At 38.9% G+C, this 22,674-nt stretch overlaps 1 protein-coding gene across 2 annotated transcripts in view; it reads left to right on the forward strand.

Annotated features, from left to right (window-relative positions):
* The first annotated feature begins 358 nt into the window (after positions 1 to 358).
* SLC12A2 (solute carrier family 12 member 2) overlaps positions 359 to 22,674 on the forward strand; it is a 56,816-nt gene continuing 34,500 nt past the window's right edge. Inside the window, exons 1-6 of one of the 2 annotated variants that reach the window (XM_031607762.2) lie at positions 359 to 1,384; positions 16,805 to 16,924; positions 18,787 to 18,862; positions 19,448 to 19,543; positions 20,985 to 21,124; positions 21,913 to 22,023. In XM_031607762.2, coding sequence (XP_031463622.1) covers positions 815 to 1,384; positions 16,805 to 16,924; positions 18,787 to 18,862; positions 19,448 to 19,543; positions 20,985 to 21,124; positions 21,913 to 22,023 — 1,113 coding nt within the window. In that variant the 5' untranslated portion in view covers positions 359 to 814. The remainder of the gene's footprint in view (positions 1,385 to 16,804; positions 16,925 to 18,786; positions 18,863 to 19,447; positions 19,544 to 20,984; positions 21,125 to 21,912; positions 22,024 to 22,674) is intronic. The other variant, XM_031607761.2, reaches the window with a different exon arrangement.

The raw sequence follows: 22,674 nt of genomic DNA on the forward strand, positions 1-22,674 counted from the left end.
ACACACCTTCTTCCGCGCTATCTTAATCCGAGCCGCACACGCGGCTCCCCCCAGACCCCTTCACGCCCGCACCGAGCAGCGACAGCGCGCTCGGGAAGGATCGAGACGCGGCTCCAGAACGCCACGCCGGCGGCTGCGGAGCCGCCTCCTCCCGGGGGCTCCGGGCCGGAGCCGCGTTCCTCTCGCGAGACAAGGCCCCGCGCCGGCGGGCTCGGCGGGCGGGAGGGCCGGGGCGCCGCGCTCCCCCCCCCTCCCCCCGGCGCCAACCCCCGCCCCGGGGCCGCTCCCCGCGGGGCGGATGCGGCGGCTCCGCCGTCGTTTGGTTCCGCGCGGTGCTGCCGCCGCCCTCCCCGGCAGCGGGCGGAGCCTGAGGAGCGGGCGGCCCCCCGCATCCCGCCTCTTCGCGAGCGGGCAAGCGAGGGGCGCGGCCAGGCCGTTCCGCGTCCCAGTTCCTCTCCCGGCGGCGCGGGGGTCAGGTGGAGCGGGCGGGGGGCGCGCCGAGCGCCGCTTCCTTCCTTCTTTCTTTCTCCGGCGGCGCGGCCGCTCCTCCCCGCGCGGCGCTGTCAGGCGGCGGGAGGCAGAGCCGGACGGAGGGGGCGGGCGGCGAGCGGGGGTCGGGGGCGGCGGCCACACCGGCGGCGGCATCATCACCTGGCGCTGCGGCGGGGCGGGGCGCGGCGCTGCGTTGTCTGCGGCGCGCTGCAGCCCCGGGCGCTGGTTGGCGGCTTAAAGCAGCGGAGCCTCCGCCGCGGGGGGCGTTCAGAGCAGCCGGGGCCGCCGCCGCACGCACTGCTCGGCAGCGCGGGGAGCAGCCATGGAGGGAAAGCAGCAGCAGCCGCTGCAGCCTCTTCAGCGGGATCCGGGTCCCGGCGAGCTGAAGGTGCCGGGGGCCGCGGGTGGAGAGCCGCGCTCCGACGGGAAAGATGCGGGCGCCGACGCGCCGGGCAGACCGCTGGGACCCACGCCGAGTCAGAGCCGCTTCCAGGTGGACCTGGTGGCCGAGGCGCCCCGCAAGGCCAACGGAGAAGTCGATGCGGCGGGGAAGGGCGGCGAGGAAGCCAAGGGCCGCTTTCGGGTGAATTTCGTCGACCCGTCGGCCGGCGACGAGAGCCCCAGCGAGCCCGGCGGCGGCGGCAGCTCGGAGGGCGCCAACGTCAGCTTCCAGAACGGCGGCGACACGGTGATGAGTGAGGGCAGCCTGCACTCCGGCGGGCACCACCACTACTACTACGACACCCACACCAACACCTACTACCTGCGCACCTTCGGCCACAACACCATGGACGCCGTGCCCCGCATCGACCACTACCGCCACACGGCCGCGGACCTGGGCGAGAAGCTGATCCGGCCCAGCCTGGCCGAGCTGCACGACGAGCTGGACAAGGTGAGCGGGCCTCGGGCGGCCCCCGGGGCGGCGGGGTCCCTGGGACGGCGGGCCTCCTCCCGTCCATCCTCTTGCTGGAGACGGAGCCCGGCGGAGCGCTGCGGCCGTGCGTGCCCGGGCCGTGCTCCGCAGCCCGGGGAGCGGCGGCCGCGGATGAAGCGGTTTTCCGTTCGCTGCCGAACGGGGTGTGAGGGCTCTGCGGGGCATCGCCGCGGGGAGGAGAGGGGAGGGGAGGGAGCGCGTCTCGCCGAGGTGCTGCAGGAGGAGGCGGCTGCTGCTGCTGCGGGGTTTAACGAGAGGTAATCTCAGGGCCGTGCTGTGTGGGAGCGTTGAAGTACTGCAGCGCTGTTTTGCTTGCAGCCCCCCGGTGTGCGCGTACCTCAGTTGGTTTTTCCACCGGTCGATTGGAATGAGGGACCGTGTGGGCCGCATCCTAATGAAGTGAGGAATTTCTGTTTCCAGAGCTCTTTACATCCTATCTTTCACTCCTAGTCAGCCAGGCAGGAATTCCATGAGAAAATGTCGTCTTTGAAGACTCCGGCACTTCAGACCCTCATTAGGCAGCTCAGTGTGTTCGCATTCATCTGTGGTTTTTGTTTCTGATGGTTCTCCAGCTATGTTTTCTGGAAACACAGCTCTCTATTCGGATAGAGGGGTTGCTTGGTGATGCAAGGAGGTGTCTCCGTGGCACAGCTCTGATTAGATAGCACAGTGCTTACTAACAGTAGCAGCATAATCTTATTGCCTGTTAGGTTTGCTCAGGACTGATGCCCGTTAGCCTGACTGAGTTAGTGCAGAGCAAAATCGACCAGTCACTTGTTTTTGTAAGGTTAGAGGCATTATAAATAAGCCTGTGGTCTATGGGAAACGCACCGAACTTCTTTCATATTTCTGACTTCAGCTCTATGCTGGGATGAGGAGCAGAAAGGGGAAGGCTGTTGAATAACTCTGTCCTGTAAGAAGGACATGCCCCGCGATCCTAAGCTTGGCAGGCAGGTATTCTGTGTGTTTATATTGCGGCAGCCTAGCAAGCTCTTTGTGATACCATTAGGGCATTTTGGTGCATAATGTAACAGTCTGGAACTGTGCTGTTTATAAGCATCATTTCTTCAAATTTAAAATAAAGGATAGCAAGAATTGTTCTTGATAAGTTGCTTTGGACAGGGTCTCAAAATAGACACATTGTAAGCATTGCTGAACTTAAAGTACTAATTTCTAAAATGTCCTTAATTTGTTCAGTAGGATGGACAGGTGTCTAAGATTTTTTTTAACGTGATGTTTTCCTTCCAACTTCTAATGAACTTGAAAAATTAAACCCTCTAATCACAGTGATTTTTCTTGTACTACTGTAAGCTGTATTGCATGTACGTCAAAGTGTAAGCAGGGCACTTGGTACAAACATCCTAGCAGCACTGAATGCAATGTATGCTAAGTAAAGATCTGTTGTTTCCCTACAAAAATGCTTGTTGTTCCTCAGGGATCCGCCATTCATTTTCTTTGCCTTGAATAGCTTCTTAATCCAGTGTACCAAGATTGGTTGTTACTTTGCATCAACGCTGATCAAGAAGCACTCACCAGCAGTGTGTTTGCTGCTTGAATTCAGCTATTTCATCTTACCCTGGGTCTGCACAACACTTTCCTTGCTTCTCAAAAGTAAGTGCATGTTGACAGGCAGTGTTTCTGCAATGCTGATGCTAGTGCTCATGGAAGAATATATTTTGTATTTTTTTCATAGCTTTGTTTACAATATCATATGTCTAACAGTTGTTCTGATTTTCTTCTCACAGAAGAGCCCTGCTTGAGGATGATGCGGTGTTTGAGGAAGATGCACATACGGAAGGAATGCCTTTTTGCAGGAGTTTTTCTTACGAAGATAGGATAGGTGTCAGACCAACCACCTGAGATGTTGTTTGGTCATTCTTACAGTAGGAAGTGTAAGGAAAATGCCACCAGCTGTGGCAACACAGCTGGGTGATGCTTCAGTACTGAAATTCATTCAGTGGATGAATTTCATAGTACCAATCTTCTCTCTTATTTTGAGCTCCAAGTAAGGGTCTTGTCACTTACCAATTACCTTGGCTACCTGCTGCCAGTGATATGTTGCTTATCTGCTTGATTTGTGTTAATCTGTCTTGTAGAGAAACGGTAGAGGGGGTTTGGTGATACTGTCACAGTTGCTAATGTCACAGTTAAGGTGAGGCAGAAGCATCAGTCTCCAGAGACTTAGAGCTGTGAAGATGGTTATTATTAACAAAGAAGGGGGAGGGAGACAACCAAATGTGCTCTGGATGTTTTTGTTGTGCTTACAGTGGTGTGCACTGCCCTGCTGAGAGGATCTCCTTCAGACATAACAAAGATTGATAAGTGACCTTGATATCCTTTATTTTTTTTCCTTTTTTTCTTAGTGTTTAGGAATATGTTTTGCCTAGTAAAGTAAAACTATAGCTTATAAAAGATATTCCATGTGCCTTTGTCTTCCTCGATGTAAATGTGCTGTAATGTCACACGCCTTACAGTTCCAGAAGGTAAATGCTTTTAAAGCAGCCAGAATTGGATTGTTTAAGTTATCTACTGCCATACAGAAATGTATGGCATTGCCTTAACTGGGGAGATTATTTTTGAAACAAGAAACTTCAGTCTGTGAAATATTCTGATTTAATATATGCCTTTTGTTCAGCCACTTAGAACTGTGATAAGTGGTGTGTAGACCAAGCCCTCTACTGGTAGCTTTGTTCTGTTGTTCACTAAATACTTAATGAATGTGCCAGCCTGTCCCTTGACAAGCTGTAAGATGGTGATCTCAGAGGATGAACTTTACCCCTGCTACCCAAATTAAATTGGGAGGGGGGAAGAAAAAAAAGCATTCCTTTAAAAACAAAATGTTCCTGGCTTCTCCATAGGAAGAAGTCACCTTCTCCATAGGAAGTCACACATCTGTCCTCTGAACTGGAAGACAAGTAAAGAAAATGTTAGTATAGTCCTAGTGCAGGGTTATCTGAAATCACAAGGTTGATTACTTTTTCTAATTTTTTAATGAAGTTGGATGATGAGTTCTTTAAAATATCTTCTTTAAGTTTTATTTTGTTGAAGGAATATTGCAGTTTCTCTTACAATTTAAAACGCTGTGTACAGTGGAAGAACTGCGCATGGCACTAGTTTTGTGTTTTTTTTTTTTTTTTTACAAAGAATATATACTCTCTTGAAAATGGTGAATTACTGCTGCAGCTTTCTTCTAGTTCTTGGTTTGTCTCTGGTAGTCTGTGAATTAGACAGAGCTTAAGATCCGTAGGAGACTAAGATGATTGTAGGCTATCCAGTTAGCTGGTGATGTAATCTGAGGTCTGAAAACTGCTTCCTCCTTGCTGCCTTTTTGTAAGGCTAGCTCCTGCAGGTAGGATTCTTCTTGCAGCACCTTGCTGAAGGCTGTCATCAATCATGAGGCCTCATAGCTCTTGAGTTGCTGTGATTTAATTCAGATCACTTCTTATCTTTCCTGCTCTCTTTCTTTATATTTGTAAGCAGTACTTGTATTTCTTTCTGAACTTTAGTCCTAGTAAAATAAAACATGAGAAGTTCTCTTAAGCTTGATCAGTGCACTTCTAGACATTCTACAAGCTTTTCATTTGTAACTGTTCTTGTTCAATTTTTTGAAAAATGGTGAACTCTGTGTTCATGAGCTTGGATGAAGCTTTACTAGCTTTGTGCAAAATGGTGTTCTAATGCTTTTTTAAAATCTGTGTGGAAATTTTTTTTTTGCCTTGATTGTGGTAACTAATAAACTGCTATTTTCAGCAGCAGTTAGTTTTGTGTTAGTCCTCCAGAGTTTGTTTTATAAGGACAGTTTGTATTTTGCAAAATTATGTTGCATGAATCTTCTTTTATCTGATCTTTATGACTTCTTTAGTCCAGAACACCGGTAGAATAATGAAACCCTTGAACAGTTATTAGCAAACGGCTCATACTGTTCTTACTACTACTTGTTTGGTTCCAGAGAAGCTGGAGATAATAGGGTTGTTAACAGGCTATAGTTAAGCAGCAAGCATAGTTTGCTGCTGGAAGCATACAAATTCTGCTTTGTCTTGTGGTTATGTATTTCAGCAGCTTTAAGTTGAATCTGGAAATTGGCGTGGCTTATACAAAATAAACAACCCCCTCCCAGAATTGGAAATCTTTTCCGGTACCAGGGGTTGACTCCCTCATTGGCTACAACAGTGGTCACCAAACTTCTTTGTTTCTGCAACTATCAGTAAAATAATTTTGAGTTCATACCCACAGTATGTGTGCATTTATAATGTACTACTTTATTTATGTAATGTGCATAATAAAATTTAAACAAATAGGATATAAAAAATGATGAGATGAAGATAAGCACCATTGAAAAAAAAATTTTAAATTCTATTTATTAGTATTAAAGGAAAAATACTCTCTTCCACATCCCAGTGGATTGTCCTGCATGTCTCTTGGGTTTTGTGCACCCCTCCTTGGAGACTTCTGCGCTACTCTAAACCTTATGAGCACTAATCTCAGAAGAGAAGGCACACTAACTTTCTAGTGGAGTACAAGGAAGTGAGGAGACTAGTTCAGAAAAATATGATTTTTAATAAGGTGGTCTTTGCTCTCATATCATCTGTATCAGTAACATGTTCAAGACCAAAATGTGAAAGAATAGTACTGATTTCTCTCTGGATAACTTTTCTTTCAGCATAAGCTACATCACAACAGGTTAAAAATGAAGGTGCTGCAGAATGAATATGAATCTTCAAATTAACTTTCTTCCCCCTTTAGTACTGTTTTTGATCAGATGTCATTTTATTTTCATTCCTGAAGAGTATCTTTGAAGAAAAGGATGTTGGCAAGATCATTGTCTTGGAGTAATTTAAACCAGTGTGCTGCATCTACAGATGTATCCTTCAGATTTTTTTCCTGAAGCCCTATATAATATTCAAATAGTTTGAGCAATCACAAACCCATTCTTCTTGTTTCTTTTTTTGTCATAGATAACAGTAATTGCAGTATGTTCATTTGCTAACTATTTGAAAAATGTCTTATTGGTGGACTTAAAACTGTTTGCCTTTTAGTATTTTGGAAATTATCCAGTTCTTGCAGTTTGAGCACTTGGAACATCTTTGATTTATTTCTCCACTTCAGCATGTTGATTATTCCTGATAATCTTAATGAATTGTTTTGTAGGTTTTTTCTCTCTACATAAAAAAAAAAAAAAAAAAAAATTCTCTGGACAATAAACTTAACTCGCTCACAGATGTAGTGAGTAAAAATAAAAGAAAAATGGTCCTATTCAGCCACTTCAACAAGGAAGCTCACCTAATGTCTTCATTTCCCCTGTTAACTTCCTCAAATGAACTGCTTCTATTTCAGATTATTCAAACTTCTGAATTCAAAGGAAATAGCAACATCTGTTGCAGCTGTAAAGAAGCAGTCAGTGCCAGGTTGATGTTTCAACTTGCTTGGAGGAGTTTATATGGTAGAAACTCCTAAGACTATCCTGTGTAATCTTGCTCTTAAGCTGTAAGCAGTTTGGCAGCTTTGACTTGAATATAACACTGTGCCAGTATAAATGTTGTGCTTCGTGGTAATAGCTGTGCTCTGTGGTGGCTTAGGGTGTGGTGGCTTACTGCACAACTGTGCAGTAAGCTGCATCTGTCACTTCGTGGTATGACACTAAAAATTTAATCACTGATTAACAGATTTTTTTCAATTACTTCACTGGACTATTTAGTCTATTATAAGAAAATAGGTTAAATGTAAGTTCACTGCCTGGAAACAGACTTAAAATTAGAAACTGAAGAGTTTTTTTTTTTAACTTATGTCTGCATACTGTGCTACGCTTACTTCTTAATCCCTACCTCTTGAGTGGGAAGTGTATTGTGTTCTGTTTATCAGAAATAGATGACAATTGAAAAGCAATTTCTTCAGCAAGAATTCTAAAAATCAATCTTTTAGAGGGATGGAGTGTAGAAGATGACTTGGGAATTTGCTGTATTGAAAACAGGATCTTGAGTGAGAAATGGGGATTCTCCTGCATTTATGGACAGAACATTGTATTACTTGGACTGTACTTCAGTGTGCAAAACTGCTATGCCAGTGGCTTGCTAATAAGATTTGATTTGGCTCTTATGTAATTTAAGGCTGCATCTGCCTCATTATGGAGAAAAAGTAAGTTGTATTAAAAAAAGAGGAAGACCTTTAACTGTTACATATATTAGGCTTCTTTTTGTTTCAGAAAATCAAGTGAAAACTGCTTTTGTTCAGAACCTTGATTTGTTTTCCTGAGGAATGACTTTTCTTTTCATGTCAGATAAGTACAACAGTTTGATAGTCATTCATTTTATTTGATAGTCATTCATTGTACAGTGATTCTTTTGAAAAGGATCAAATTCAGTGGTGCAGCAGGGAAACCAGTATGATTCTGGGGAAGACAGGAAAGGACTCCAACTCTAATGTTCTTCACCAGTAGATCCTAATGCTCTGCTATTAAAACTTGCAAAAATTGCAAGGGTAAGATTTGATCTAAATCAGAAAAGAGTTTGGTCATATTCATACTGAAATAGAAGCTTTTACTGTGATCCATGAAAAGCAATGATCTGTGAATTAGGTTACAAGTATTTCTTCCTCTTAATGCTGGACAGATCAGTTACCTCAGTGTTTATGTGGGAAGCGATGCCTCTGTATTTTGTAACTTGACATTAATGATAAAATTCCCATTAACTAGAAGGGAGACACTTTCTAAATCTTCCTTTGTCAGAAAGTTGTTTTTAATGTCTGACTCAGTTCTTTCTTGAGAGGAAGGGCTGACTTCCACCATATTTCTGGGAGTGCGGGATACAAGCACTGTTAATATACCATGGGATAGAGGTCATCTTTTGTTTTATTTTGGTATTGTGAGCTCACTTGGGGTATTCATGTTGTGTTATCCTTATGGAGTGATCTATGGATCAAAGTATAAAAGTGTAGAGAGGTGTTTATCTTGATACTTTTACAAAATACTCTTTGTCTCTATTATTTTTAGCATGGAAAATGAACTGAATATATTTCAGATAGGTACACCAGGGTCCAGTCTCTTGCAGATTTCAACAAAACTGGTGTCTTGTCATGTGTGCTTGGAAGGTGCTTGGAAGGATTAATTCCTTCTCATTCCATCTCATTGGCTGCTGGCTTTCAAATCTCAACCTTTTCTTGGATATTAGACTTCAGGGCTTACTCACAGTCCATGTGACTGGTCCTCTTCAGTAAGTGAAATTCCTAATGGAGTCCAAAGACTTATATCTTAACTTCTTATGCTGATATTATGGCCATAAAATGTGTTAATGCTACCACTGTTTCCAGTTGCACTGATGAACAATCTCTACTTGGAGAGAGACGTTTTGATCTGATATTTAAGAAAGAAATGTGACTCTTTTCTATTTTTGAGCTAAAACCTCAAAAACTTGTAGTAATGCAGTAGAGGGAAAAGGTAAAGGAAGTAGTGGAATCAACCGTGGAATATGATGCAGTGTTCTAATGTCTGATCAATATTGACATTACAGATTTGTCTGCAGAATATTTCTGTCTTCTGCCTCTGTCCTGAATTCTTCCTTTGGTAAGACCTTTGTTTTAAATCATGGTTGCGCAACCTTTTGGTTTGCGTAGACTGTATTGATTGAACAAGAATTATCTTGGGCTACATATAAAATATATAGTATAGATAATGTGTATAAGTAGAGAAGCTTCCTTTCTGATATATTTATTCTAACTCTTTGAAGCATATACTCTGATTTTTATCTGTTTCAGATTTTGTCATAAAATATCTACCTTAGTATGTTGCTTTCTTGCAAAAAAAAAAAAAAGTGGCTGTTAAATACACAATTCTTCAAGTTAGGGCTCCGCTCTTTGCCAGGCCCATATTCCTCAATCACAAACTGAATCAGGGCATAGTTGCATCAGCCTGAACTGCCTCCGGGTCTTTTTGAATGAGCAACTCTGCATTGGTGAGCACCAGGTCCAGTAATGTGTCATCTCTGGTTGGTCTGTCCAATACCTGGACCTGGAGGTGGTACTCAGAGTACACCAGAGGTCTCCTGGATTGCCTGTGGCTCACTATATTATTTTTTTTTTCCCAGCAGATATCTAGGTGGTTCAAATCCTCCATCAGGATGAGAGCATGCACGTAAGATTTAAGTGGTAGCCTGGTTAATAAGATTCCTATCTGTCTTTTAGTAAGTATACCACCTTCTGAGTACTGTTATTTACTCCTAAGTTGAAATTGGTTGCTTGAACGAACTTCTTCATTAACAGTCTTGCATGCAAGGTTAATAATTCCAACTACTGTGGGAGCTGGAAGGAAAGACAGATGATTCTCTATCTCTTTGGAAAAAAAAAAAACTTAAGTATGAATAGCTCTTAAAATCGGAAAATAAGGATATGAATAAATATGCTCAAATATTGTTTAATGTTTGTGTAAAAGTAGTATTGAGTTGCAAGACAGTGAAATACAAGCTGATAGCAGTGATGTGGAGCTGGCTAAATTTTCAGCTGACATTTTAATTGTAACTAAATTTCTACTTCGTTTAAAATTGCTCCACTTAATCAAAGTACTACAGGCTAATTTCAGCTTAAGATAACAGTAAGATACTCTATTGTTGCAATCTCTTTTAAAATCTTTGGAAGTCAATGCCAAAAGTATTTGCTGCTATATTTTAAATATGTAATTGTGAAGAGGGTAATGTAACCAAAGCACATAGTTTTTGATGTCTTGGTTGCAAACTTGAAAACAACTTCCTTTAATTGAAACTGGTATCCAGTGGTTGAATCTGTTCATGTTTCGTTCAGTGAATCTTTAAGAACAGATCATGTTTCTTCTAGTTAATTAATCTATTGTTGCAGTGGATAAATTTTGGGTGCCATTTAATACATTAGCAGGCTTTTTTTCTAGGTTATTGCTGTAAAGATAAGCAGTAAGAAGCACTGCTTCAGCCAAATCTGAATACTGATACATACTGAATAGTTCTGCCTTCTTAGGAGGGAGGGCTTGGTAAACTCATTTTGTCAAAAGTGAAAGCAGTGTCTAACAGAACTTCAGGATTAATGCTTCTGAAACAGATCAGTAGAGAGCATAAATAATAATATACTCTCCATGTGAGTACTAACTTTACCTTAAGTGTGTGGTGATAGGGAAAAATATTTTTGAATAATTACCTACAATACCTCTTTCCATCAGACTCTGTTTCCATTGCGGAGAACACTTGAAAGCTGTCAGAACTGTAAATGTTATTCAATTTTAGTATTAAAAATCTGTTACGATTTTATTGTTAGTCTCCAGAGCAAAGCTGTCAACTGTATCTGAATCATTCTGAACAGTAGTAGGCTGAAGAACTGTTAGAGAATTAGTGTCACCAGGTCGAGTTAGTTTGAAACTGTTTTTCTTTTCCTCTCACATATTTAAGCACTTAAATACCCTGTATTCACAGGCAATTTTGAAGCTGTTCTTGATAAATGTTCATGCAGATTCATCACAAGACTTTTTTTTTTTTTTGTCCCTGGACAGCAGTGTATTTAACATGGCTCCATGGAGATTTACAAATTTTGGAAAGGAAACTCAGTACTTTGTTTCTTAGACTGGAGAAAAACAGGGAAATAAAACCATTAAAACATGGGAACAGTTCTTCCAAGACCCTTAGGCACAAATCGCATGTGTCTATATTACACAAACGTTAGCATGCACAGTGTTTTAAGAGCCAGCTTACTCTTTGCTGGTGTGGTATCACACTTGCATATATTTGCAGTTATATTGGTACAGAAGTTGTCTCTGCATTAGAATTGTACATTTATGTCAGCACATTATTTCATGCAGCTATTCTATGTATAAAATAAATTCAGTGCTGCTTAAATTTTATATTCAGATCATCAGAAATATCACAAGTGATGTGGGAGGAAGAATCTAAAAATTCATTCCAGAAGGGAAAATGGAAGGTCTGTTCCTTCAAGAAAGACCTTTTTTCTCCTAAAAGAAACCTTTTGTAATTCTGCTGATTGTTTGATAACTATTCAAACTCTCATTTATTCTTATCTGTACTCTAGCAAAAGCATGCCTGAATTAGAAAAGCAATAACAAATACTTATTATTTTTTCTTCCCCATTGTTTTGATCTTTGTCAACTCAGAAAATTGTACTATCTATAGTGACAAGTTTTGTTCTTGGTGGCCATAGCATTAACTGTATGCAGCTGCAGAGTTGAGCTGTTTATGACTGTAATCTCTACATGTAACGATACTTTGATTCTTGAGACAACTGGCATGCCACATCTGGATCAATACCCTGTACCAATCACTTCCTTCCACTAAAAGGAATTTCTTTGAACTGGTGGTTCCAATAGAACTGACCTTTTCTTCAAGAAGCTGAAAGCTGCATTGAAGACCTGTAGAAGATGTGTGAGAGAGAATTCCGTTGTCAGTGACTGCTATAAACATGTCTAAACACAAGACCAGTAGCAGATAAAAGCACAGTCACCTTGTGTAGGCTTTGGTGGTGGTCATTAATGAAAACGGAGGCATGATGTTAAACCCAGCTATTGTGCCTATACTTCAGTTGATGAGAAACCATTCCTGGGTGGCATGCCTATTGCTCTGTCCTCAGAAAGTGTGTTAAATGGTGAAAGTACTATGCTTGGTATGAGAGTATATAAATAAAAGGCAGTCTTGAATACAAGCAACTGTTCTCTTGATTAAATGTAGGAGAGAACCACTTCTAAATATTGTTGTAGAAGTTCGAGCTTGAAAATATGAGGCCTTTTGATTTTCTTTGACAGTTTAATAGTACAGGCATTTAAGTTTACTTCACTACCATATCCTACTAAGGGAAGGAAAAGCTACTGTTTTGAAGCCTAGGGAATTTGTATTAAGGAAAGCACATCGTTGGTTTTTTTTCCATGTACTAAACCAGTAACTGATCAGATTTGAGTGGAAAAAAAAAAAGTAGTGTTGCAGTCTCAGATGATTCTCTGGCCTTCTCCCCTTTTATAAGAGTAAGGGAAATAGGCAAGATTAGGCAAATAAGTTACTCACTATTGGAATGTGCCAAACCAGACAGACTACAAAGTAGGTTGTGTACAGGCTTCTATTTAAACGTTACAGTCAGAGTTTTTACTTGAATTAAAAACAAAAGTCCATAAGGTTGTCCTGGCAAAAAAAAAAAAAAAAAAAAGATTTAAACTTAGAACTTGGAGTACTTTGAAAGAGCGTTTAAATCAAGGAGGGGAAGTTTTGGTGAAGGAAGAGGAAGAAACTCAAGCTACACCTATCCTCAGATTTTGACAGAATGTTTTATAAAATCAGAATGAATACATGGTGTGATGTCTAAACATTATATGAAGTGTTTTATTTTATGGCAAGATAAATTTTTTGTCTCTGTCTCCTAACTTAGGTGGTATTTACGTCTGGAGGATGAGAACTATTAGTAAGAAGTCAAGAATCCGTAGAGCCTTTGTTCAGTATTTTGAATTTCCTTGTATAATAACTTTACACTGTTATCTTCTGCCTGTTAACAATGAACGGTGTATTTGCATTAATAGTGTCCCTTCCTCTTCTCTTTCCAAGAGCAACTCATTTGAAAATTTGAGAACTCAATCCTTCAATGTGCATGCTTAAAAACACTGCTTAGCAGACATGTTTGCTATCTGCAATTCCTGATCATTTGTTTACTGACCTCAATATAAGTGTAGACATGATGTTTTCACTCAAAGTATGCTGAAAAACACTCTATTGTAAGAAAAATATTAGCAGTTAAGGGAAATTATTGGCTAAACAAGTAATTTTCAGTGGGATTTTTCTACAAAGGCATGTACTGTAGAAGACAGACTTAGTAGTTGTCTTGTCCTCTTCTCGAGGCTTCAATGCAACTCTGCCTGGAATGAGAACAAATGAGTTAATATGCATTCTTTCTGGTACCACCTCATACACTAGGCTACAAAGCCTCAGTATGTTACTTTGAAGGGAATCTAGATAAGTTCACCGCAAACAAACGTTGCAGAACTTAAGCAATTATCAGTTGTTTCAGATTAGATGAAGTAGTGCTTTTTTTTTTTTTGCTGACAAGTTTTCTGGACACCAGTATACATGCTGCATATTGAAATTCATCTTTTTTTTTCTGCCTGTCAAGTTGTTCCTCATTTCTCATGCACTTCTAGTAAGTATGTGGGTATTCACAGTTGACACAAATACCTTATTGTTTTCCTTATGAAGCAACACTGGGGAGGAAGTAGATTATCTTAAACTGTTAAATGAACTATGGTATAGCAATGCAGATTTGTGTGTAGGAATAGAATTTCTTTCTAGATAGCTATTTCTTTCTAGATTCCTATCAGCATTTTACAGTTGTTAACATTTAAATGTATCCTGGCTAAGTGTCGGTGAATGATGTGAGTGTTCTTTGAGCTTCTTAGGTAAAAGACTAGTTTAGTAGATAACTGCCCATTTCCTTCTGTGCCTCCCAACCCACAGTACTGTATTGTTTATTTTGTATTATTAAGATCTCATCATGCATGTATTTTTGTATTTTTCCCTACTCAGTGACTTGATTAAAAGCGTTGCTTCCTCATGACCACAGACATGGCAAAATAAACTGTCTTTTATTTACTGCCGAGACCACAGCAATGCTTTATTAATCTGGCACTAATAGGCTAAACTTGGAATTCTTTTGTGCACACACTTTGTAATATCTCTGTTCTTGCTGCTGCTTTTTTGGGCACCTATTAGTGCTGGTAACTAGAAGTAACCTTTTGGTTATTAAGTTTTGTGTGTACTTTGAAATATTTTTCAAAGAAGTATTGCACAGTGTAGAGAGACAAGGCATACAGAACAAAACTTTCTTGTATTCATTGTGTGAGTATCTTGGAAATGATCTAGTAGATGATAAATATCAGTTACAAGCCATTATCTCCTTCAGAATAAGACAGACTAAGCAGTAGACTCGTTTGAAATGTGTAATTTTATGATGAGTGGAGGTTCTTCTATTACTTGATAAGCCGTGGTCATATGCAGAACTGTGTAATTGTCTCCTGCACTAGATACTAGGATGCTGTCACCTTTCTCTTAAAAAGCAGAGCATGCAGCAAAATGTTTGCCTTATTTCTTAACACTGCTGTGACACAGTATTACTATGTTAACTATTTCAAATGCATATAATGTTTCAGTGTTTTAGGACAGAAATTTTCCATCTGTTTCTTGATTCACCCTGACCAGACTTCCAAAAGAAAGAAAAACAAAACAAAACCCACCAAGTGTATTGTTTCTTACTAGAAACATTATGTGACTTTTGATAAACCAGAATATGTCATCAAATGCCGGCAGTTTTCTTGGAAAAAGCTTTAAAAGTTGCTTTGTTAATACACACACACCTTCCTTAATGCCACACTTGAAAACTGAGTTTGCTGCAAATGCAGTGTTGTGCTTTCTGATGGTAGCATGTTTCTCCAATGTGTAGGAATAACTAAATACAATTACACAATTGCGTACTTGATTGCAGGTTTTTGTTTCGTTATGGTGAACTTGTCAAATTATCTTTTATGACTTCAAGACTTGCTTTCTGGGCTAAAAGCATCTCAGGATTCCTCATTGTTCTCAGATTGCTGTGGCTACTTGGTTTAGTGGTGTAGAAGGCAATGACAGTGTGTGTGTTATCACAAAAGTCTGTGAAGAGCTTGAATTGGTGATACCACCAAACCTTCAGTGCATTGTATTAAATGTTCTCTCAATAAAGCAACATAATACTGGAAAAGATAGTACAGAAAGATTTGGATTGTGTCAAACCTTGCTGTTATTCTAGCAGTTTTTTCTTTCTGGTTGAGGCTCAAACTGATCTGAATCAATAAGATCCTGAAAGTGTTCTTTGGGCAAGGTTTAGAGATACCAGTCAGGTTTTTGTGGCTTAGAAAATAGAACTGTGTTCCTTTTTGATTTGTCTGTTTGGAGTGTGGGCATTTATTTAATTCCTTCTTCCTGGAGACAGGAAAACCTATCCGGTAAATGTAATGATCTGAAAATTGTTGGGGATTCTGCCTTATGCCACATAGGATCACTGGATGTGTTGTAGGTGCAGCTATTTGTATGAATTCCATGATACAAATTACTTGAGAGAAGTACAAGCATCAGCCTATGCTAATACCTTTTGGATAAGGTTGACATAATCTGTTTTTTAAAAATCTGTTTGCATAATTACCTCAGTAGCTGACACCTTCCATAAGTGATAGTTGTGTAAATGCTTCCTTGGGATTCTGTGCTGATTATATATTTGGTATTAATAGTAAGATGGAGGAACAGAATGATGTTTCTCACACGAAAACTTGTGTGCCTGCAATACAGAGAATACTTGAAAGTGTAATTTGAGTCCAGACTATTTTGTCTTACTCAGTGAAGATAAATTCTGCTTTTACTTCATTGGGATGCAAGCTGTCTCACAAAAACAGCATGAGCTCTTTTGTCGAATAGACTCTTCTGAATGGTAGTCAGTTTTTCTCCTAGTATATTCATTCTTATATTTGTTGCCTTGGATTACTAGCATACTTTGCCTAGAATCTTTTCTGAAGAGTTCTTGCAGTGAGTGCAGGAAATACTTACATTCAAATGCTTAGTTGTTAATTTGGCTGGACAAAACAAAACAGGCTCTTAAAGAGCAAGCTTACTATGTATGTGTGAATAATGCGCATGTAGATAAATATATACACACAAAATAATTGAGGCTTATGTATTGTAAGGCTAAGAGTTGCGTGGTAAAGAGAAGCCCCAAATTGGTGTTTGTGCATGGGGCTCAAGTTCCTCCCATCTTTCATCCTTCCCTTGTAAACTGCACAGTGTTTGTGAGCAGATCCTTCTTCCTTCCTTCTTTCTGTTACGCCACTCCCCCCACCCTCCTTTCCAGCAGCATCATCTTACAAAGTATAGTAGAATAGCTTACAGGAAAGTCAATAATTTATGTCCTGGAAAATTGATGAACTGACAGCTCACCCTGGGCTACAGGAAGTCTTGTAGACAAAATCAGTAACTTGCGGCAATGTACTTTCAGATTAAGAAATAAAACTTCTTACGCTGTACCAGTCATCTGTATTTGAAATTATATACCTGTTGTAGCAAAAAATAAGCAAACAATAGATGTTTGTTTCTTGGTGCTGTAGAACAGATTCTTAAAAGTATTTATTACTCTGTGAACAGTTTTCACTGAGGCGGAATACCTAAACTGTACTTCCAACCTGGATGTATATTTGTCAGAATTTGTAAGCTATTCCATGCCTGTTGTATGGAATGTATAATGGTGGTTTATGCCCTGTCACTCTCTAATTTTTCAACTTGCACAAGTACACCGTTCTTAAAATCTGAGTGTTGTGTTCCTTCCTTATGCTGTTAAAAGAGTAAACGTTTGTTTTATGTATTTAAGGAACCCTTTGAAGATGGCTATGCAAATGGGGAGGAAGGAACGCCAGCTGGAGATGCAGCTGCCACTTACATACCTGACAGCAAAGGGATAGTTAAATTTGGGTGGATAAAAGGTGTATTGGTAAGTTTGATATATTGTACTTAAGTGCCTTAAAAAGGTCTTTCTAATAACCTTACTTTTTGAGGTGGGACTGTAACAGCTTTGCATAAAGAAAGCACAGGATGAACTATAGAAAAGTTTGTTGTTTTCTTTTTACTGAATTTTAAGGGTGTAAATAGTACTACTAAGTTTTAAAACAGTTATGGTTTCTCTGCGTAGGATTTGTTGTTTTGAAGTTGCATAATTTGTAAAATGCTAAAAGATTATATAAATATTCACATGTAGTAAAAACAAAAACAAGCAATAAAACTCTGTATGAATTGTAATCGGTACAAATGAAAACTGAGAGAATACCTTTGTCTTCACTTTGTAAAGTTTTCGACAGAGAACTTAATACTTTTTTTTTATGTAAACAATAAATACTGCTGTATGGAGGGTGCCTACATTTGTATGGCAAAACTTGACTTCAATTAAGTATGTGAATCTCATTGAGCTTGTTAGAAGAAGTTGACTTCTCCCAGGTTTTTGGAGAGTCAATATGGGTCCTTTTTTTATATAATAGAGAAAGAAACTTTTGAGTCTTTCCCCACTCAGAATAATGAAAAATTATGGATAACACAGGCAATTTTATTTCAAGTACATATTAACTTTTTTAGTACTTTGGCAGAGAGAAGCCACGGTTAGTACCTGTACTCTCCAAAGCTGTGAAACTTTGTAGTAGAGGCTTTAAGTGCAATAACAGGTTAATATATCCTGAACTCAAGCATTAGATCTTAGTTGAGCAAGATTTCCCCTATGCATTAGCAACTGTCTTACAAGTCTTGAAGTAGTAATACGCTTTCTCATGGGAGAAAGAGTACCTGCAGCAGCTGTATAACAGATATGGTCCCTTCCTCTTGATGTACCCCCAATCAAGGACTGAATTGTATGTTTTAAAGCAGGTGTGGAGCTGATGTTGAATTTCTCTAAACCTGAATTTTACACTTAGACTATTTTTCTAAGCAACAGTTCTAAGTATTAAAGAATTTGAAAGAAAAGTTTGGTAGTGGGTTTTCTCTACAATGACTTGAAGCTGATACTAGGTATTTTAATGCGATTAATGTTGCTTCCGTGTATCTTCAAAAGCCTATTCAGAACTTCTAAGGAAGTTTGGAACTTCCAGTTAGTATTTCCTTGTAGGCATGAGCTGCCAAGGTGAATGTTTCCAGCTCAGATATTTTTGCATTTTGCAAAAGATAAATCTCTCCAAACATTTTACCTTAATGGTTTGGGGAGGTATTTGTCTACCTTCACTGACCAGCTAAATATTTTTCAGGATTGATGCTGTATTTTCCAGCTGAGAGGGATACCTGAAACTTGTAGTTTGTCTCCTAACCAAGTTCTGTGCAGTGCAAAATCTATTTTATTGAGGATAAGAACAAACAGGTTCCTGTTAGCATGTTATTCTTCTTTGGTATATTGTTGCGTTTAACAGTCCATTAAATGGACAAAATATTTAGTAGGGTACTGCTTTAATACTTGAAAAATAACATGTGAGAGATCTGAACTTAAACAATTTGAGAACTTGCAATTGTATTTTAGTGATATATTCTGCAGTATAAATTTTTAATCCTAAAGGTTGGGGTCCAAATTACTTGTATTTTTTGATCAAGAAGTACTAGGATGTCAGATTTTGAACTCTTTAATTTTCTCTTGTTCAGGGTAGTAATATTTTAATTATGCCTAGGTTCCCTTTTTTTTTTTTAATCCAACAAAAACTGTCTAACTTAATAATTATTGTAAAAGTCTATTGAAGAATAGTGAGAGTTACAAGGTAACTCAAGCAATTTTTAAAGTAGAATGAATTAGTGGAGATATACTAAATGTCTCTTTTGTCATCTTAGGTACGATGTATGCTAAATATTTGGGGCGTGATGCTCTTCATCAGATTGTCATGGATTGTAGGACAAGCTGGAATAGGTATGCATACAGGTGTTATACCTTGATTTCAGTAACTTTTAGATGCAATCTAATACAAGTGTTGATCCTGAACTACTTAGACTGGGGTAGAAAACTGCTGTAATATGGCCAGTATTTTACCCTTATGAAAACTTCAGACAGAATAAAGTTACTTAGAACTTCTCATTTGGCTACAAGGTACATAATTTTAAAATTGATATTTTCAAATCTTCAGTAAATTGTAGAAATAATTTTTTTGGATTTCTAGTTATTAAAATCTGTATGTAGACTGTATATTGTATAAGCCTTTGAAGAAAATAATTTGACTTAGAACTGGACTGCAGCACATCTGTCACTTGCAAAAGGCACGTGTTTCCTTGAATTTCTAGTATATGGGTTTTTACTCTGCTGGTTGAAGATAACATCCAGTTTTGTTTGTATCCAGGAAAAGGAACAAAAGGGAAATATAGCCTTTTTTTGGCTTGAATGTTGGGGGCCACATACAGTGAACTCATATCAGATTTGCAAGACCAATTCTTTAAATAAGTTGAAGATTTGTACATTTCAATTCTGTGTAACATAAACATTTTTCATCTTTTCCATAAGGTCTGTCTGTTGTAGTTATTGCAATGGCCACTGTTGTGACAACTATTACAGGACTGTCTACTTCAGCTATAGCCACAAACGGGTTTGTAAGAGGAGGTAAAGCTTCTTTTATATGGCTTTTTAAAGTATCTAATCACTCTGAAGCATACATCTTAATGATGGTACTTTTAATTTCTTTACCACTTTCTTTTAGCATGTGGGAGTAACAAAAGAATGCATAGAAAGCAGGGAAGAGTTAAGTTTTCTGAAGAACATAGTCCACCTATTTTCCTGCATTTAACTTCAAAGTTGAATAATGATACCAATATCAATAATAATCTAGCAATTTGATTGACTAGGAGTTTGCTTTTCCGGCATTGAAGAAATATCATCTATTTTTAGTTATTGAAATGCAAACACTTTCAGAGACCTGTCCAAGAACAAGTAGGGTTTTGATGTTTCCTTGCAACTGTATTGGTTGAGTAAGAATGTGTGTATTTACTTTTATGTTTTCAAGTCCTGAAATAAATCTTTCTACTGAAGCAGTAACTCCTATGAAAGTATGAGATGTATTTCAATTGTGATTTTAGTTGTATGCAATATGTTTTCTAAATTCTTTTGATCATCTCCAACTTTCCTGAGGGTGGCAGTTCTCATTTGTTTTCATAGTTAATTCACTGTGGTCACAAGTTTCTGTAAGATAGTTTTATAAATAGTCAGTACTAGTGATATACTCGAACTGCTTCATAGATACCTACTAGTTGAAATTGTTGTAAAATTTTAAAAATACACAGTTAATTTTTCTGTGCTTATAAAATTCTCATTTTTTAAGAATGGAAAGAAAAGCCTCGCTATGACAGAGTAAACAAACCCAGCGGAAAAGATCTTCTATGAATCTTATGTCAAGAGTTTGTCTGCAATTTTTAAAATACTGCTTTATATGTACATGCTCTTCTAATGGGAGACCCTGTTCATTTTTAAAAAATGTACTAAATTTTCAATTTTACTTAGGTTGGGTTTGAGATGTGGTATTTTACAGGCTCAGAAAATAAAAGGAACAGTTTTGATAGTCCCATTACAGGGCAGAAAGTTCCATTTGTAACAGAGCTTCAAAAAGCATTTTGTATAGGTTTGGAACTTCAGTGGTTTAATAACACTATAGTTATAGTTTCTGTAGCTACTGTAAATGTGTAATTGTAAAATTATGTACAGTTGCTTCTAATAGTTTGCAATAAAGTGTCCAATAATATTGTTGCCTGTATATTACAACTTTTTTTTATTTTTAAATAGTGAAACTTGTTTCATTGCTGAATAATACAGCGTGTTTTGTGAATCAGGTCTTTACTTCCAGCTGGTGTTAAAAACTTGAAATGTAGTTCTGTTTCTCCAGTATGCCTGCCTCTAAAATACTGGAATTCAGGATATTTTCTGATGTGCCAGTAAAGATGCAAGAATAAATTATACTGTAGTCATGTAAGCATTAAGTTGCTGATACCTGTATGTATTTCTTTGGCTCTTTCATGTACTGTTTTTGTCTTTTTTTTTTCTCTTCTTTCAGGAGGAGCGTATTACTTAATTTCCAGAAGCTTGGGACCAGAATTTGGTGGTGCCATAGGTCTGATTTTTGCTTTTGCCAATGCTGTTGCAGTAGCAATGTACGTTGTTGGCTTTGCAGAAACAGTTGTGGAGCTCCTTAAGGTATATTGACTATATTGATTGCATTGATTAGACCTGTCATCTTATACCAGAAGTTTTTGTTTTAACAAAATATGGAATGAGGTAGAAGGTTACTGCAGATATTACAATATTTGTTTACTGATATAAATAGCTTTTTGATATAAAACAAATTATCACTTGTGTCAAACAAGAACTTTCTACACTGTTTCTCCTTGAGAAATATGATGAAGAATTCACAGTGAATTCCTAACCAGATTTTGAGAATGGTGGAAGTATAGATACATGATGCAGAACCATAAGTTTGTAATACTAAGAGTCTTAGTAAGCATTTGTTTCAGAAGTGATAGTAATTTATATTAAGTTCCTTTTCTTGTGAAGAGCAGTTTCCTAAGATAAACACAACCTGTTGTTGTAATTTTTGATGAAATGAAACAAAGAAAAACTTAACCTTTCAGGGAAGGGAAAAAGTCTAGAGTTCACTGAAGGAATTGAGAGTAAATAGTGAACAACAAATGAGATCTGTAAATACAGGATGGTAGCAGTTGCTTGGCTGATTAATTATCTTAGACTTCAAAACAGACCATTCCCGAGGGGGCTGTGTTATGATGAAGAATGATTATTTTCATTTACAATGATTCAGTGACTGAAAAAACAAATCATCTCTACAGGGAATTTTAAATGAACAAATCTGTAATACAAAGGTTAACTGTTGTTAGTAAATTGCAGTCTGAAATAATACAGTTCTATTCTGTAGTGGAGAATACAAGTACCTGATGAAGTATATGACTTGTTTGTGTTTGTTTTGTCAGGAAAATGGAACACTGATGATTGATGAAATGAATGACATTAGAATCATTGGAGCCATCACTGTGGTTATATTACTAGGTATTTCTGTTGCAGGAATGGAATGGGAAGCAAAAGTAAGCAACTGTTAATTTCTCCTTTTGAGTTCTTCAGTTTTCTGTCTATATTCTTTACTCAGCTCCCTGATTTTTTTTTCTAATGCATTTAGTGCACTTGGTATCATGTACTCAGTATGTTAGCAATCAAGCAGTGGACAGTTCTTTTATAACAGCTCTGTCTAGCGCTAGCTTACACAGCTACATTAGGTAGCTTTGCTCAACTGCAAGCTGAGGTGGATCTGACAACTTTATAGCTTTTTCAAGTAGGTTAAAAGTGACTGTCTTCTGAACAAATATAACAAAACAGGAAACATAGCATTAACATAAATTTTTCTGTCACTGGGAGCTTCAAATGAGCTCTCTGGACACTGTATGTCCAGAGCTGAAGCCAAGCTCAAGTAGTGCAGTTACTGCTAATTGAAAACCAATATTATTACTTCCTTCCCACTTCCTTCTGTGTTTTTTTGTTTGTTTTATTTGGAGTAGTCAGTGTGTTACACAGTCAGGCCCAGCACTGAAGATGGATGTGAAGGCTGCTGCTGATGAATGTGTAGGAGGACTAAGATACTTTTCTTATCTTTCTGTGGCTGTATGATCTTAGATAACTCTGTGAAACAAAACATATACAGATCTTAGGATACCTTAAGGTAGAATCTGTATTAGCCTTCT

This window comes from Phasianus colchicus, chromosome Z (assembly GCF_987193195.1).
Source record: "Phasianus colchicus chromosome Z, bPhaCol1.hap1.1, whole genome shotgun sequence".
NCBI lineage: Eukaryota > Metazoa > Chordata > Aves > Galliformes > Phasianidae > Phasianus > Phasianus colchicus.